The 15,762-nt window shown below is 44.4% G+C and overlaps 1 protein-coding gene across 1 annotated transcript; it reads right to left on the bottom strand.

Moving 5' to 3' along the window:
• Positions 1-2,935: 2,935 nt before the first annotated feature.
• On the bottom strand, positions 2,936-11,456 carry HSP90AA1 (heat shock protein 90 alpha family class A member 1). Its single transcript, XM_089522557.1, has 11 exons — positions 11,334-11,456; positions 8,168-8,326; positions 7,719-8,085; positions 7,094-7,227; positions 6,572-6,880; positions 6,072-6,237; positions 5,425-5,615; positions 5,184-5,331; positions 4,579-4,847; positions 4,021-4,354; positions 2,936-3,650 (listed from the first exon to the last, which is right to left on the bottom strand). The coding sequence occupies exons 2-11, from the start codon at positions 8,324-8,326 to the stop codon at positions 3,541-3,543; spliced, it is 2,187 nt and encodes a 728-aa protein (XP_089378683.1). The 5' UTR covers positions 11,334-11,456; the 3' UTR covers positions 2,936-3,540.
• Between the last annotated feature and the right edge of the window lie 4,306 nt (positions 11,457-15,762).

Raw genomic sequence — 15,762 nt, forward strand, 5'->3', positions numbered from 1 at the left:
GCCAGCTAGAAGAAAGGCGGAACTTCTGTCTGCAAAGGCCGCTGGAAGCTCCACCGCCTCCTCCTCCTCCAGCACTAGCCAGGCCTCCTCTGGCCTGCTGCCACCGCCACCATCACATGGAGCTTCTGCCACTGCTGCAATAGCGGTGGTGGCAGTAGCCCCACACGGTAGCAGTGTCCACCGCATGGAGGAGGGATAGAAGGCGGCGGCAGAAGCCCTGCGCGATAGCGGTGGTGGCTGTGAGGAGGAGGAGGAGGCAGTCCCAGCCCCGCTGCAGTGGTGGCGATGAGGAGGCAGCCCCAGCCTTGCGCAGAGGAAAAGGAGGCAGCTGAGGCCACGTGGAGGAGGAGGAAGGGGAAGTCTCAATCTGGCAACCCCCGAGAAAGGGTCGATAGACCCCCAGGTTGGGAACCCCTGTTCTAAAAGAATATAAAATGAGCACCCAGATCACAAGAAGTAATGAAATCTACTGTTTAATTTTGCTCTGGTCAAACACCAGCAAGCCTATGCGTCTAGGTCTGGGCACCTCAACTTAAAGATCAACAGGGTATCCAGAGGAAAGCAGTGGAAAGGGCAAGAGGATTGCAGACTAAATCCTATGGGGAAAGGTTGGAAGTGTTATCTTAGGAATGGAGTGTGCCCTTTAAACATACTCCAAGCTCTGATGACACCGTTGTGACTTATCTGCAAGGTTGCAGCTATAGAGACAATACCCAAGGTGTCCCCCCTTCTCATACCTTGCAGTGGCTAATTCTTCCCCATGGGATACATGCCTTCTCAGAAGGAAAGCAGACTAACAAGACCTGATGGTTAATGGACACTGGTTTGTAGGGGGAAAATGTATTTTAACAAACTCTATATTTGTTCTTAATTGTCCTGTTAGGAATGGGCTCACTTCCACAAGCTGTTTTTATAACTTGTTATGTCTGAAGTATATGAAGCAAGCCCTTGACAACTCAGTTCTGTTCTCAGCTTTTGGACTTTCCTGCTTTCCATCCCAGACTGATGATAACATTTGCAAGTTCACAGCAGAACAATAAATTCAGAGTAGACTATTTTATTCTGCCAGGGCTGATTTGTTGTGCCATACTAAATTGATTACTGCACTACTCTTATAAGACTTCTCAGCCAGAGCTTTAAGGCCTCACTGAACTACAAATCTCAGAATGCAACTGGAGGCAGCTGGAGCAGTAAAAGTGGAATAGCAACTGTAAGTAATGTAGTTAGCCTTGGAAAATTCCTAAACTGAAATTACCAATACAAATTGGCAGCCGACTATTTGGATTGAGTTTAGAGATGCCACTGTCAGGCAATTCATTCTTGCTTCATGGGACAAATAGCTTTAACTTGCCCAGTGGCAACTTGGTATTTATCTGACAGTTCTCTTCTTAGCTAAGGCCCCTTATTCTAGTTCTGGGGAAAAGGGGTACTGCTGGAAGTGTTGGATGCTGTTTAGTGTGGATAAGTAAGAGACAAATACAGTATCCATCTTCAAATTTTCAAAGTACATTTGATTTCTTTTCTCCTCTAAAGAAATAAGCACCTACACACAGCAGGAACATACCCAGGTGCAACACTGCTTGCTGCCAATTTGTTGAACTGCTACCAGCCTTCATAGCAAGTAGCAATAATATGTATATTTCTGTACCACTTATCAGTGAACTAACACTCCCTAAGGAGTTGCCCCCAAGCTGGGTATTCATTTTACTGACCTACAAAAGGGCGGAAAGTTGAGTGTACCTTGAAGCCCTCCTCTAGGGTTGAACTATGTTGTTGCTGCAGTACTGGCATTTAACCTCTCCATTGATACCCCCTTGTCATGGGGGAGAGGCTTGTGCACCCTATTGAAATTGTGAGCTATGCTGGCAGTGGCTATAGGGCCTCCCATGCCAGACAGGTCACAACCGCTGAAGGGTCTGACCAAGAGCGCCAAAGGGCAGGATGGGCTCTCTAGCCTTATGGCAACCGTCCGAGATGGAAGACTCTAATCCCAAACCCAGGCAGATGGTGCTCGTCTAACCCTGTAAGGTCAACCATATAAGAGAAGGAAACGCTAATCAAACCTACAACCCGAGGACCTCGCTGCCGCCATCCATGCTTATCAAGGCCTCAGCAGACGAACCTCTGGTTTAAAGGGTGAGGCCAGTTCTGTGCACACTGCGCTCCACCAGAAAAATCCATTGCACAGGTTCAAAGGATACATCCAACTTCCAAAAAAGCCCTGTAGCGATAGGCGAGGGACGAAACGGCAGGTGTAAAGATGCACTGGAAGCCACAGACCCAACCCTGCATGCAGGCGGTTCAGGACTGGCATTTAACCACTGCACCCACCAGAGCTCCTTGCCTCCTGTCCTTGAAGATTTGACTCCTGCCAACTTAGCTCAGCCATGCTGAGGATGCTCCCTTACTTTTGATTATACTCTACCAATTGGAAACCAAATACTATTCCTTGTTCCTTCCTGCAGTCTTTTCTAGTGACTTTGCCAGCTATGCAACTAAATAAATAAATTGCAGCATTCTCCCCTTCCCCCTGGAAGGGCTCACAGTTCTCCTTCAAGTGTTGCGTACCAAGAAACTATGAGCTGCTACCAAAGGGATGGAACCCTCTACTTCAAGTTCAGGTTACTTGATAGCTGTGACATTATGCTTAAGGATCAGTCACTGTGGCATTAAAATGTAAAGCCCAGGAAAAGCTGCATCGGGCCAAAGGCCTATTTAATCCAGTATTTCTGTTCACAGTACCCACTCCAAGGGCCTGTGGAAAGCTAAGTATGTCACGAGTCCAACAGCCCCTTCCCCAAAACACTGATTAGTTGGTGTGGTAGTGCTGCGTCCCCCAAATCCCTGTGTGAAACCATCTATATTCAGGTGCAATTGAAGAATTGCTTAATATTCCATGAAGGGGGAAAAACAAACCAGCCAGGGAGTCAAAAGGTCCTCCAGAACACTTTTACTTCTAGATACTTCCAGAGTAGAACTGTACATGCAGAACTGCATTAGTCACAATAGATTTACAGTAGATTCTATTCTATGGTAAGTGTGGAATTTAGAATCATTTTTACAGTATAAAAGGACTAAACATCAATAGCTTGAAACTCGTTAAGTAAGATGTTACATACTCCAATATTCAGTTCCAATACCTAGTTACTAGGTATTGTATTACAATTCATTTTAAGAACTTCAAAGGTTTAACAAAAATTTGCAGAACAGGTTTAACTTTCCATTCTCCCCTTTTCTGACCAGAGTCAGCAAAGCCCCTGCCATTGACTAACCAAGCAATTTTTTACTTTCCAATCTAAACAGGATTGTACAGTGTTATACTTTAAGAAAAAAACACTCCCTCAATGGCATCTCACATTACCTAAAAAAGCAAATGTAACAAAAATAAAGGTATAACATCTTCAAAAATAAATATAAAGAGGGAATGCAGACAAGTGTCAAGACCTTTTTGGCAGGTAACATTCATAATATACAAAATATAACTTATTCAAAGCCAAGGTTAAAGGAAATATCCCTATTTTCGTTGAAGTAGTTGGCCATTTAATCCACTTCTTCCATGCGTGATGTATCATCATCTCCTTCAAGTGGTGGCATCTCTTCAGTAACTGCTGGGCTTGTTTCCTCTGTAGTAGTATCATCTTCATCAATGCCTGTAAATGTAAATTGAAACTGCCATTAACAATGATTTCTGTCACTTGCACAAGCTTGCTGCCAAATCGTTATTAGCAATACCATTAATTAACTAGGGCATCAATGGTAGAATTGAAAGACATAGCTGTGTTACAGTCTAGAAAATAATCGAACTCCACTCCATGGCATTTAAAGTAACTTCTGAAAGCTCATGCTACCAGTTTCTCACTTTCACAGTTAAGTCTCAAAGGTGCTACAAGATCCTTCTGCATACTAATGCCATCAACCAAGACTTTAACTACTCTTGAAGCTTGAAAAAGATTCCATTAAATACTGTTAACACCTTTCATAAATCAAGAGCAGCTAGAGCTTAAGAGAAATTCAACTCACCCAGACCAAGTTTTATCATTCTATAGATACGATTGGCATGCGTCTGAGGATCCTCTAGACTGAAGCCTGAAGACAGGAGAGCGGTCTCATACAGCAGAATAACCAGGTCCTTCACTGATTTGTCGTTCTTATCTGCTTCCGCCTTCTGCCTCAGTGTCTCAATGATAGAATGGTCGGGATTGATCTCCAAGTGCTTCTTAGCAGCCATGTAACCCATTGTGGAGTTGTCCCGGAGTGCCTGTGCCTTCATGATCCTTTCCATGTTGGCAGTCCAGCCATATGTACTGGTAACAATGCAGCATGGAGAAGTAACCAGTCGGTTGGAAACTACAACCTGCACAAGAAAAATAAAGGAAATGTTTAGAATTCCATAGTATTACTGTTTGCTAACAGTTTTAGTAGTGAACACTTCATCTACACCAGTTTGATTATGACCTCTCTAAGTAAATTTATCTGGAAACACATCTCCAAGCTGCTGATGCTTGGATTCAATAATGCAAGGAAGCTTTCTATGGAACCTACTTTCCCCAAGTATCAATAAAAATACATGTGGGTTACCTTCTCTACTTTCTTCTCAAGTATATCTTTCATGATCTTGCAGAGGCTTTCAAACTTGGCTTTCTTTTCCTCCTGTTTCTTTTTCTCCTCCTCATCTTCAGGAAGCTCCAGACCTTCTTTTGTTACTGAAACCAACGTCTTCCCCTCAAACTCCTTGAGCTGCTGTACACAATATTCATCAATAGGCTCAATCATATAGATTACTTCCAAACCATGTTTACGAAGTCTCTCCACAAAAGCAGAGTTTGCTACTTGATCTTTGGTTTCACCTAGAGATTAAAAAGAAAGTCTCTCAGCAGGGTTCCATCAATTTATCTAAAAACTAGATAAAATACTAGTCCAAACCAGACATGCTTTCCCTCAAGCTGTACCCACTCACAAGCCATCGTTCAACAACCAGGATCAACATTAACACTGGCCTAAAAAGATTTACCTTGAGTAACTATCACAAACTAGTTAACTCTAACAAGCCATGCTATGCAGATGGCCAATCTAAATAAAAACATTTCCACACATTCCTTATGCTGTAAGGGCTCCTAAAATCCCTAAGTAAGCTAGTGTTTCCCTTCATTACCAGATTGTATCATCTTATCATCTGGACTTGCCTGTGATGTAATATACATGCTTCTGGTTCTCCTTCATCCGAGTGCAGTAATCCTTGAGTGACACCATTTCATCTCCAGATGCAGATGTATAGTATCTCAGCAACTCTGACAGCTTCTTGCGATTCTGTGAATCCTCATGTATGCCAAGCTATAAGAAAATTACATAACGTTTTACACAACAAAAATTGACTTAGGACCAAAGAATTTCAGTTAAGTGCAACCTCTAAACTAACCAACCTACCTTAATGTTCTTGGAAAACTGCTCATAGAACTTCTTGTAGTTTTCTTTATCTTCTGCCAGTTCTGTGAAAAGTTCTAAGCATTTCTTGACCAAATTCTTCCTGATCACTTTCAAAATCTTGCTCTGCTGTAGCATTTCACGTGAGATATTTAGAGGCAAGTCTTCTGAATCAACAACACCCCGCATGAAATCTGTGAAGAACATCTTAAATTAGTCTCTCACATGGAGCAGAAATCTAGTTGTTACTGAAAACTAATTTTAATATAGATAGCAAGCTTGAATTTGCTTAGATTATGTGCTTTCAATTTGCCTTTTCCCCTAACACAATGCTTTCTGGTGTTGACATACACACAATGCTTGATGTTATTCTCTTCACTCAAACACTAACTTGGGGTCATTAAGAGAACAGAAGCAGGTGGTTTAATTTATTTCATTTAAATTTAGATTAATCCACACATGAGAAGCCTACGAACAGTTATTAGCCATGATAGCCAAATCTCCAGACTGAGACTTTATTCTTCTCCAAAGGAGGGAGACAAGGTGTTGCCTTCATGCTTGAGAATTGTACTAATGCCTCTGCTATTATACAAGCCCAACAGCAGCTTTTACCTTAGAGAATTCTAGGTCATGCAGAACTATTTACTTACTCAAATATTCAGGGATTAACTCTTCACAGTTGTCCATGATGAACACTCTGCGCACATACAGCTTGATGTTGTTTTTCTTCTTTCTGTTCTCAAACAAGTCAAAAGGCGCACGCCTTGGGACAAACAAGAGGGCTCTGAATTCCAGCTGCCCTTCCACTGAGAAGTGCTACAAAAGGAAGAGAAAACAGACTTAGAGGAGAAGTCTGATTAAGGTGCCATTGGTCAACATGACAGAACAGGACACATATGCATAGGGGCTTTCAACACAATACTTAAAATGCTGAACGATGCATAATTGAGTAGAAAATCTAGTTACGCTTTCATATTAGCAGAATACATTTTTCATTAATCAGGAAGGCATTACTGTATTAAGTCTTTATAGACACAGAAAATAGTTGCCTGATGAGGAAGTTAACTGTTTTAACACTTGCGAGTATACCCTCTAAGCCAGTGCCTGGGTTTGTAATCATTGGCATAGGCGGCACAAGTAATCGTCTTACTTTGACTGCTAGGTGATCCTCCCAGTCATTGGTCAGACTCTTGTAGAATTCTCCATATTCCTCATTAGTAATGTCATCTGGGTTCCTGGTCCAAATTGGTTTTGTCTTATTGAGTTCTTCTTGATCAATGTATTTCTCCTTGATCTTCTTTTTCTTCTTCTTGTCACCATCTTTCTTTTCTTCTTCCTCATCAGAGCCAACATCTTCAATCTCTGGCTTATCTTCAGCCTTTTCTTCTTTCTCCTCCTTCTCTTCCTCTTTTTCCTCTGCTTCATCATCACTCACCTCTTTGTCACGCTCTTTCTCTACCTGCATACGAAAAGAGTAGAAAGACAGTGAATTCACATGAATGTAACTACCCGCTCAGACTGCCATCGCATTAGATTTATCAATATCTACATTAGATTATTTCTCAAAATATACTTATCCAACTCAAAACAATGCTTTTCACAGATTCACAAAGTTCAAAGGGACCACAAGTTATTTGTGCACAGTCATCATTCACAAAACCAAGACACTTACAAAAAGTGTTATAGGATATCCAATGAATTGAGAATGCTTCTTGACGATTTCCTTGACTCGCCTTTCCTCCAAATACTCTGTCTGGTCTTCTTTCAGATGTAAGATAACCTTTGTGCCACGGCCTAAAGGCTCACCTGCAAGACCATGAATAACAATGTCATTGCCACAAAACCTAGTTTAACTATGAGCTACTAAAGATGTGAGCTGCAACCCATCCACAAGATGGTCTCTGCTACTGTGAGAAGTGTTCCTGTTAACTAGATCCAATAACTGGTTCAGTATTTTAACTCCATTTCCCCCAGTACTGTGTGTTTGGGCAAGGGTTAGAGAGTCCAGATTCTCCTTCCAATAAATATACAGGCAAAATTTCCTGGATCTGAAAGCTGTCTGAACCAGGTGGCTGGCTCTCTTCTTCTGCCTTTCCTCTAGAGGGAAAGCACAGGGAGGAGCAAAGCTGACTCTTCAGAGACAGCTAACTGCACAAACCAGCTTCTCTCCTCATTCACTTTCGCTATGGGAAAGCTAAGCCAGAAGGAAAGCCACAGTAATGACTAAGCCACTGTGCCTTAAAGCTACAAAATGACTACTACTTGCTAAGGAGGGAGCATCAACAAGAGGCCCTTACCATTGTCCAGTTTCACTGTGAACGATCCGCCAGCTGACGATTCCCAAGCATACTGCTCATCATCATTGTGCTTGGTGATCACTGTCACCTTCTCAGCAACCAAATATGCAGAGTAGAAGCCAACACCAAACTGACCAATCATGGAAATATCTGCTCCAGCCTGCAAGGCCTCCATGAAGGCCTTGGTGCCAGACTTTGCAATGGTTCCCAGATTATTCACGAGGTCAGCTTTGGTCATCCCTATGCCAGTATCCACAATGGTCAGGGTACGATCATGCTTGTTAGGAATCAGATTGATCTTCAGGTCCTTTCCAGAATCCAGTTTGCTTGGGTCAGTCAAGCTCTCATAGCGGATTTTATCCAAAGCCTACAAGAAACACAAGACTTTTTAGAACACAGGCAACCCTAGGCAAAGTCACTTTATTTTCCTTCTTAAGTTATTTACTTACATCAGAAGAGTTGGAGATCAGCTCCCTAAGAAAGATTTCCTTGTTTGAATAGAAAGTATTGATGATCAAGGACATCAACTGGGCTATTTCTGCCTGGAAGGCAAAGGTCTCCACCTCCTCCTCCATTGGCTGGTCTTGTGTCTGCACTTCCTCTGGCATCTGCCAACAAAGTGAAATAAGACTTCAAAGGCATGTTTCTGAAAAGAGCCACAAAATGATTACTAAAGCTGTTTTTTTACTTGGTTTTACAATATTCTTTTTGAATTACCTATTTTTAAAAAAATTGAGGATTTCTGCTTTGGCAGAGAAGACTTGGATCAGCCCAATGCTGTGAAGTATGTTGTTACTACCTGCTCAGATAGTATTCTTTCTATTAGAATACAGCACTCTTACACACATCAAGAAACCTGCATCTGCAAACCTTCCTTCCAGCATGAAAAACCTGTTTTGCGTGTTGTTTTTAAAACAGATGTTTTATACATTCCCATACACATAAATGACAAGACCACCTACATCAGTTAAGTGCTGAAGAACTTGCTGCCGCTTGGACACTATTTCAGTAAGTACAACTGTTTTCTTCTTTGACCTTGCACTTGGAATCCAATTCCACCAAGCCTCAACTTCTGAGAAAGCAAATTTAGACTTGAAAGTCACCCTAAGCATTTTCACTTTTCTAATATTATATGTAGTTTAAGCCATCCAACATTGTGGGCCCAAAATACATGGATCTCAACTCCAACCAATCAAATAAATACCGCTTTGTTTTGGGGTAATAGGAAAATTGCCCCTTTAAACCAGCAATCTTCAAGCGGTGTGATGAGATGGGGAGGGGATGCATGAGACCTGCCCCCAAACTTATTGTATGAATAATTTACATTTTCTTACAGGGGCTGTTCAAATCCCATTAAACACAATGCCATAGCAACACAGTGTCTCTCACATAAAATAACAAAATCAAAGTTTCCTATAGGAATTTGAAGTACAGTATTCCAAAAGCAAGTGAGGGGGAGTCTCCTTCTTTAGAGGTTTTAAAACAGAGGCTGGATGGCCATCTCTCAGGGATGCTTTGATGGTGTGTTCCTGCATGGCAGAGGGCTGGACTGGAGGGCCCTTGGGGTCTCATCCAACTCTGATTCTATCAAGATGGAGCAAGATTGTTTGCAGCTCTGGAGAAAGCACCTGGTGGAACCAATTCAAATTACAGGAACAGGGATGGCTCTTGGGGTCTCTTCAAACTCCTGTGGTTCTGTATACAGTTGACCCTGAAATGCTCATGGCTTGAAAACACTAAAAATAGAAGTATCAATTCCTGATAGCAAACCTTGATTTTGTATTTGATATAAGAGGCACCATTCTGCTAGGCCTTTTTATTTAATGGGACTTGGACAACCATGGATTTCTAGGAGGTAGACTGAAATCTATGAAAGCTGATGGTGCCAACTTCTTTCTTTCAATGAGTCACATAGATTTATGTATCGATTCTACAGACTAACATGGCTATTGAATTAATCCACAGATTCTGTGGGGGGGAGAGAAGAAGGGCCAAAATAACCCACCTCCAGACCGCTTTAGCTGCCCTGGCTCAATGCTCCTAGGGAAGGCCGGGAAGTGTGGTTTTGCAAAACATTTAGCCTTCTCTGTCAGAGAGGTCTGCCCTCACAATGAGCTAAAGTCCCCAAAACTGTGAAGTGGGAGGCTTTCATGGCCGGCATCCATAGCTTTTTTGGGCAATGGGGCCATGTCCTAGAAGAGTTGATTGCTGCTGGGGAAACGTCAGGAATAAGCTCTTCCAGAACATGGCCAGAGGCAGAAAACCCCACAAAAAAGCAGCTCCAAGGTGGATTGTGTCTGCATTCTGCTTGGAAGCGGACCCCAGCAGCCGAGAGGGAGCCTCTGTCTGTCTGTCTGTCTGTCTGTCTGTGGGGGGGGGGGGGGTGATATTGGTTGAAGCGATGGAGGGAGGGCCTAGTGCCCCCTGCCGGGCGGAGAGGGGAGCGGGAGCCTTCTAGAAGCTGCCAGAGCCTTCCCTCCCTCCCTCCGGGAAGCCCCTCCTTCCTTCCTCCCTCCCTCCCTCGCGGCCGCCAGGGAGCCGCATGTGCCTCCGCCGCCATTGCCCCCGTCCTCCTCCAAAATGGTGGACCTTCCCAGGGAAATGGAAGCCATGCCCAAGTTTAGAAACTAGGAAGGCTCCTCTCAAGGGAAGGCCTTAGACCTGGGTACTTCCCAAGGAAAAAGAGAGAAGGCAGCAAGGCTCCCGAGAAGAAGGTTAAAGCTCGCCCTCCTCAAAATGGAGGACCCTCCGGGAGGCCTATAAAGATACCCCCTCGGCTTCTTCGTCCTGCGATGGCCACATAAGAGCCCTTATAGATGAGCGTAAAACGCCTGCCTCTTAGCTCTGGATGCCTTCAAGAAAAACGGTGCGGGATAGAAGCCAAGAAGGCTCCCAGAAAGATCAAGCCCTGGCTCTCATTCGGGGTCCCTCTCGGGCAGAAGGAGGGAAAGGAGGACTGTGCTTCCTTCGCCCTGCCTTTCTCTCCTCCTTCCCCTTCGTGATCCCTCAAATGGCCCTTGCTCTCCCCAAGGAAAGGGACCGGGTCCTCCTCCTCCTCTCCTCCCAAAGGAGGGGAGCCTGTCTTGACAAATAAAAGCCTTCAAGGGACTCCGTGGCTCTCGGCATCTTCAGAACGGAGGGCAGAAGGCGGGAAATGCAGGACGTGTCCGGGAAAAGGAGGGCAGACCCTTCCGCAAATAAAAAGCTAAAAGCACCGATATTGCTATAAACCGTGTGACCAAGATGGAGGACCTTTCGGAACGCCTCTTGGTCGGAAGGAATGTAGGACGGAGTCCTCCAAAAGGAGGACGCCGGTTTGCCCCCTCGGGGCCACAAATAAAACCTAGGAATACCGATATCGATATGAGATCCACGTTTCTTAGCCGTCTCCTCAAAATGGAGGACCTTTCGGAACGCCTCCTGGACGTGAGGGGGAAATGTAGGACAGGGTCCTCTAAAAGGAGGACGCCGGGGGGGGGCTTTCTCTCGGGGCCACAAAAGAGCCGGGCTTCGTTTGTATCTTTCCCTTCGGGACCCTCTCCGCCAATAACGGTATCCCGCTCCTTGTGTCTAAGCGGTTCATTAACGGCCGGCTGTTGCGAGAGGCGCACTCACCTTGGCGGCGCGAAGGCTTCCAGAGAGCTGCGAAACCGTTTGTCTGCTGCGACAGAGATGCTTCCCTGACTGCTCACTCACCGCACTGCGCGGCGCCCCGCCTCTCGCCCGCCTTTTATACCCGCGCCGCCGCCTCGTTCCAGAACCATCGGGAACCTTCACTGACAGAGAAGGGAGGGGGCGGGGCCTCTCACCATTCCATGGTTCCAAGGAAAGAGGGCAGGAGGCGGGGGCGAGACGCAGAGCGCATGCGCACGTTAGACTCCTCCCTCTATTATATGCCTCCTTCCCCCCTTTCTATTCCAACTCCTATAACGACTACAGGGCAGCGCGCGTGCGCGGGGCGCGAGACTTCCCCCCCTTGTGGGGGAGGGGTACTTTCTCCATTAGTAGGACGTGACTGCGCTTGTGCTATTTGTCTCACTCGGCGCCTCTTCAAGGCGGGGAACATTCTGCAGGTTTTAGCGAGATGACGTCATCGCTACCGTTGGGGCGGAGCGCTCAGTCTTCCCCCCTCACGCGGCAGAGAAGAAGGCGGTTGGAGAAGAGGGCGGAGTCTGTTGAGTTGGAAGGCTCTTCCCTCAGTAGGGTTGCCCCTCCCGCTGGAGGTGCCCTCCTCAGAATGTCCTAGAAAGGGCGGGAAAGCGCCGGCTCTTCTCGCCTCTGGTTCCCCCCCCCCGCTATTCAGGAACGCCTAGAAACCCTGAGGAGACACTTTATGTTATCACACAAAAACACAAACGCTCCTTCGAGTTAAATATAATAATAATTAATATATAATATATAATAATAATATATTATTATAATATAATAATAAAATATATTTATACCCTGCAGAAACCCTGAGGATACACTCTATGTTATTCCACAAAAACATACACACTCCTTTGAGTTAAATATAATAATAATAATATAATTAATGTATAATATATAATAATAATATGTTATAATATAATAAAAATATATTTATATTCTGCAGAAACCCTGAGGAGACAGTCTATGTTATTACACAAAAACAAAAACACACTCCGAGTTAAATATTATAATAATAATAATTTAATATAATAATTAATATATAACAATATATAATAATAATAAAATATATGTATACCCCGCTTCTCCAATAAGATTGAGGTGGCTAACAAAATTAAAATACAATAAAATACAATGTCCCAGAAACCCACCCACCCACCATAACCAATAAATCATAACTATAAACAATAACAATAAAACAATAGCGTTGAAATTATTTAAAAGGTACAAGACAAGGTAGTCGATGATATGTGTATTTTAATTTGTGTTTTTAACTGTGTTGTAACCTGTCTCGAGCCATGAGGAGAAATAAAATAATAATAATAATAATAATAATAATAATAATAATCTCAAAAGGAAGAGGGTCCAAAATACACTGCTAAACAATCCAGTTTGACACCGCTTTAACTGCCCTGGCTCAGTGATACAGAATCCTGGGAACTGTAGTTTACTGTGGTACTAGACCTCTCTCTGACAGAGGATAAATGTCTCACAAAACTACAGTTCCCAGAATTCCCTAGCATTAAGCCAGGGTAGTTGAAACGGTCTCAAACTGGATTATTGCTGCAGTCTGTTTTGGACCTAGGAAGCTTCTACAGCAGTCACCGTTCCATAGAATCATAGAGTTGGAAGAGACCCCAAGGGCCAACCCCCTGCCATTGCAGGAAATCTCAGTCATGGTGAAGGGTCTGGAAACCATGCCCTATGAGGAAAGACTCAGGGAGCTGGGGATATTTAGCCTGGAGAAGAGAAGGTTAAGAGGTAATATGATAGCCCTGTTTAAATACTTGAAGGGATGTCATATTGAGGAGGGAGCAAGGTTTTTTGTGCTGCTCCAGAGACTAGGACCCAGAGCAATGGATGGAAGCTGCAGGAAAAGAGATTGCACCTCAACGTTAGGAGGAACTTCCTGACAGTAAGGGCTGTTCAACAGTGGAACACACTCCCTCGGAGTGTAGTGGAGTCTACTTCCTTAGAGGTCTTCAAACAGAGGCTGGATGGCCATCTGTCGGGGATGCTTTTATTGAGAGTTCCCGCATGGCAGGGGGTTGGACTAGATGGCCCTTACGGTCTCTTCCAACTCTATGAGTGTATGATTCAATGAGGTATGCTATTTAAATGATGCATGTGTCCTAAGAGGCCAGAAGCTGCGCCAAAGCTGCACTCCAGTCCTTAGGACTCCAGCCCTTAGGATTGGAGCATGGCTTTAGTGCGGCTTCCAGCCTCTTAGGACACATGCATCATTTAAATAGCATACCTCCAAAGAGACCTGGAGCAGCTTTATTTTGTCCTGTCTGTACGGGCTCAAAGTTGTCCTTCTTTACTCCTAGTACTGACTGCTGGGCTATAATGGCTTTAATGGTTGTGTGGAAGAAGGGATTTCAGCAGGTCTTGCTTGTTGTGCAACAAGTAACCAAACAGCACCTGCAGAAATTTCTTGTTGTGCACCTTCATCATTTCCGACTTATGGTGACCCTGTCACGGGGATTTCTTGGCAAGATGTTCAGAGGTGGTTTGTCTTTGCCTTCCCCTGAGGCTGAGAGCATGTGATTTGCCCAAGGGCATTTAGTGGATTCTCATGGCTGAAGGGGATTCGAACACTGTTCTCCAGAATTAGCACAATGCTCAGACCATTGGCTCTACAACCATTAAAGTTACAGAAGCCCTCTCCATTTTCAGCCTGACAACTCTACTTACGGATGGGTGGGTGGGTGAGTCTCCTGCATGGAAAGACAGTGTTCCCTCGAGTTTTTATACCAACTATCTGCTTCTAGGTTGGGTTGGAATAAATCATGTGGCCCTTCAGATGCTGTTGGACTGCAGCTCAAAACATTTCTCACCCTTTGGCTAGGTTGTGGGAGTTGCAGTTCCCAAACATCTGGATAATTCCTATTCTGCCTCTAAGTAAACTAGAATTGGGTGGATGCCTGTTTCAACTTGATTACAACTTGTTTGAGCCAGCATAGTATAGTGGATAAGGACTCCAGGCGACCAGGGTTTGAATCCCTGCTAGGCCATGGAAAAATTGGACAAGTCACTTTCAGCCTTAAAGGAAGGCCATAGCAAATCTCTGAACAATTTTTGCCAAGGAAACTCCAGGATAGGTTTATTTTAGAGTTGTCATAAGTCAGATATGACTTAAAGATGCATAGTAACAACTACTTGGTAAGAGTTAGATTTTTTTTTCTGGGCAGTCTTGGGAAAAAAAGAGATTGGTCAAATTATCTGACATCTTTGTTGTGTGCCTTCAAGTAGTTTCTGACTTAGGGCAACACAAAGGCAAACTTGAGGGCCTAAATACCTAAAGGCACCAGATCCCATCTGATCTTGGAAGTCAAGTGTGGTTAGCACTTCGATGGGAGTACTTGATGAGGAGGTGCTGTAGGCTGTATTTCGCAGGAAGGAACTGGCAAAACCAGCTCTAAGGTTTCCTTGCCCAAGAAAACCCTATGAAATTCATGAGATTGCCTTAAATTGAAAGGCAACTTGAAAGCACATACGCACGATAAAACACCCTATCACAGGATTTTCTTGACAGTATTAGTTTAGAGATGGGTTGCTTTTACCTTCCTCTGGGGTTGCCAACATTTTTTTCCTGGGAAGTTTTTCATCTTTAATACCCAAATGGCAAAAAAAAGTAGAACATGGTCCTTCTCATGCTGGGAATAGCTGTACCTATTGAAGTAAGCCAGTGCTTGTGCAAAAGGGTTTTGTTTTGAAAAATTTACCAACATCTGCAAATGTATTCAGTACAGAAAAAGCTTTTGATTTGTAAAAATGGAATGCGAGACAGACCAAAAATGACCATATTCCTTCATCTGTACACCATAGAGAAAAGACATGCGGCATCCATGAGGTCTCCCTCTCTTTCTCAGTTTCCATACAGTCAGCAAGGACTGGACCATTGTCTCTGATCATCCGTCTTGTCTAGAAGGATCCACCATGCTCTCACACTTTTTTGGGAGGGAGGACAGCACATTGAAAAGGATTGGGTCCATTGGGACCTGTCAAAAGGACCAATTATGTAGCACTGTCTCTTTGGCCCATTACAAACGGGCCTTTTAGTACGGAGTCAGTCCGTACTAGGGTTAGGAAGGTGCGGTGCTTCCGCACTCCCCTAACCCTAGTACGGACTGAGTCCGTACAAAATGGCGGCACCCCATCTACATGGGAGCCGCCATGACGACGTCACGACCGCGCTGCTTCTATACGGGGCGGGGCGGATGTGACGTTGTTGCTCCGTGCCAGGGTGCTTAGTGCGCCCTTTGCGCGGAGCAGGAAGGAGCTCCGTTTCAGAGCTCCTTCCTGGTTTGCTCCGCTGGGCGCAGCCTTCACATGGCTGCGCCCAGCGACACAAAGGAGAAAGGGGCCAAGCGGCCTCTTTCTCCTCCTCCCC

This window comes from Sceloporus occidentalis, unplaced genomic scaffold, assembly GCF_023333645.1.
Source record: "Sceloporus occidentalis isolate IW3139 unplaced genomic scaffold, rSceOcc1.0.p SCAF_4, whole genome shotgun sequence".
NCBI lineage: Eukaryota > Metazoa > Chordata > Lepidosauria > Squamata > Phrynosomatidae > Sceloporus > Sceloporus occidentalis.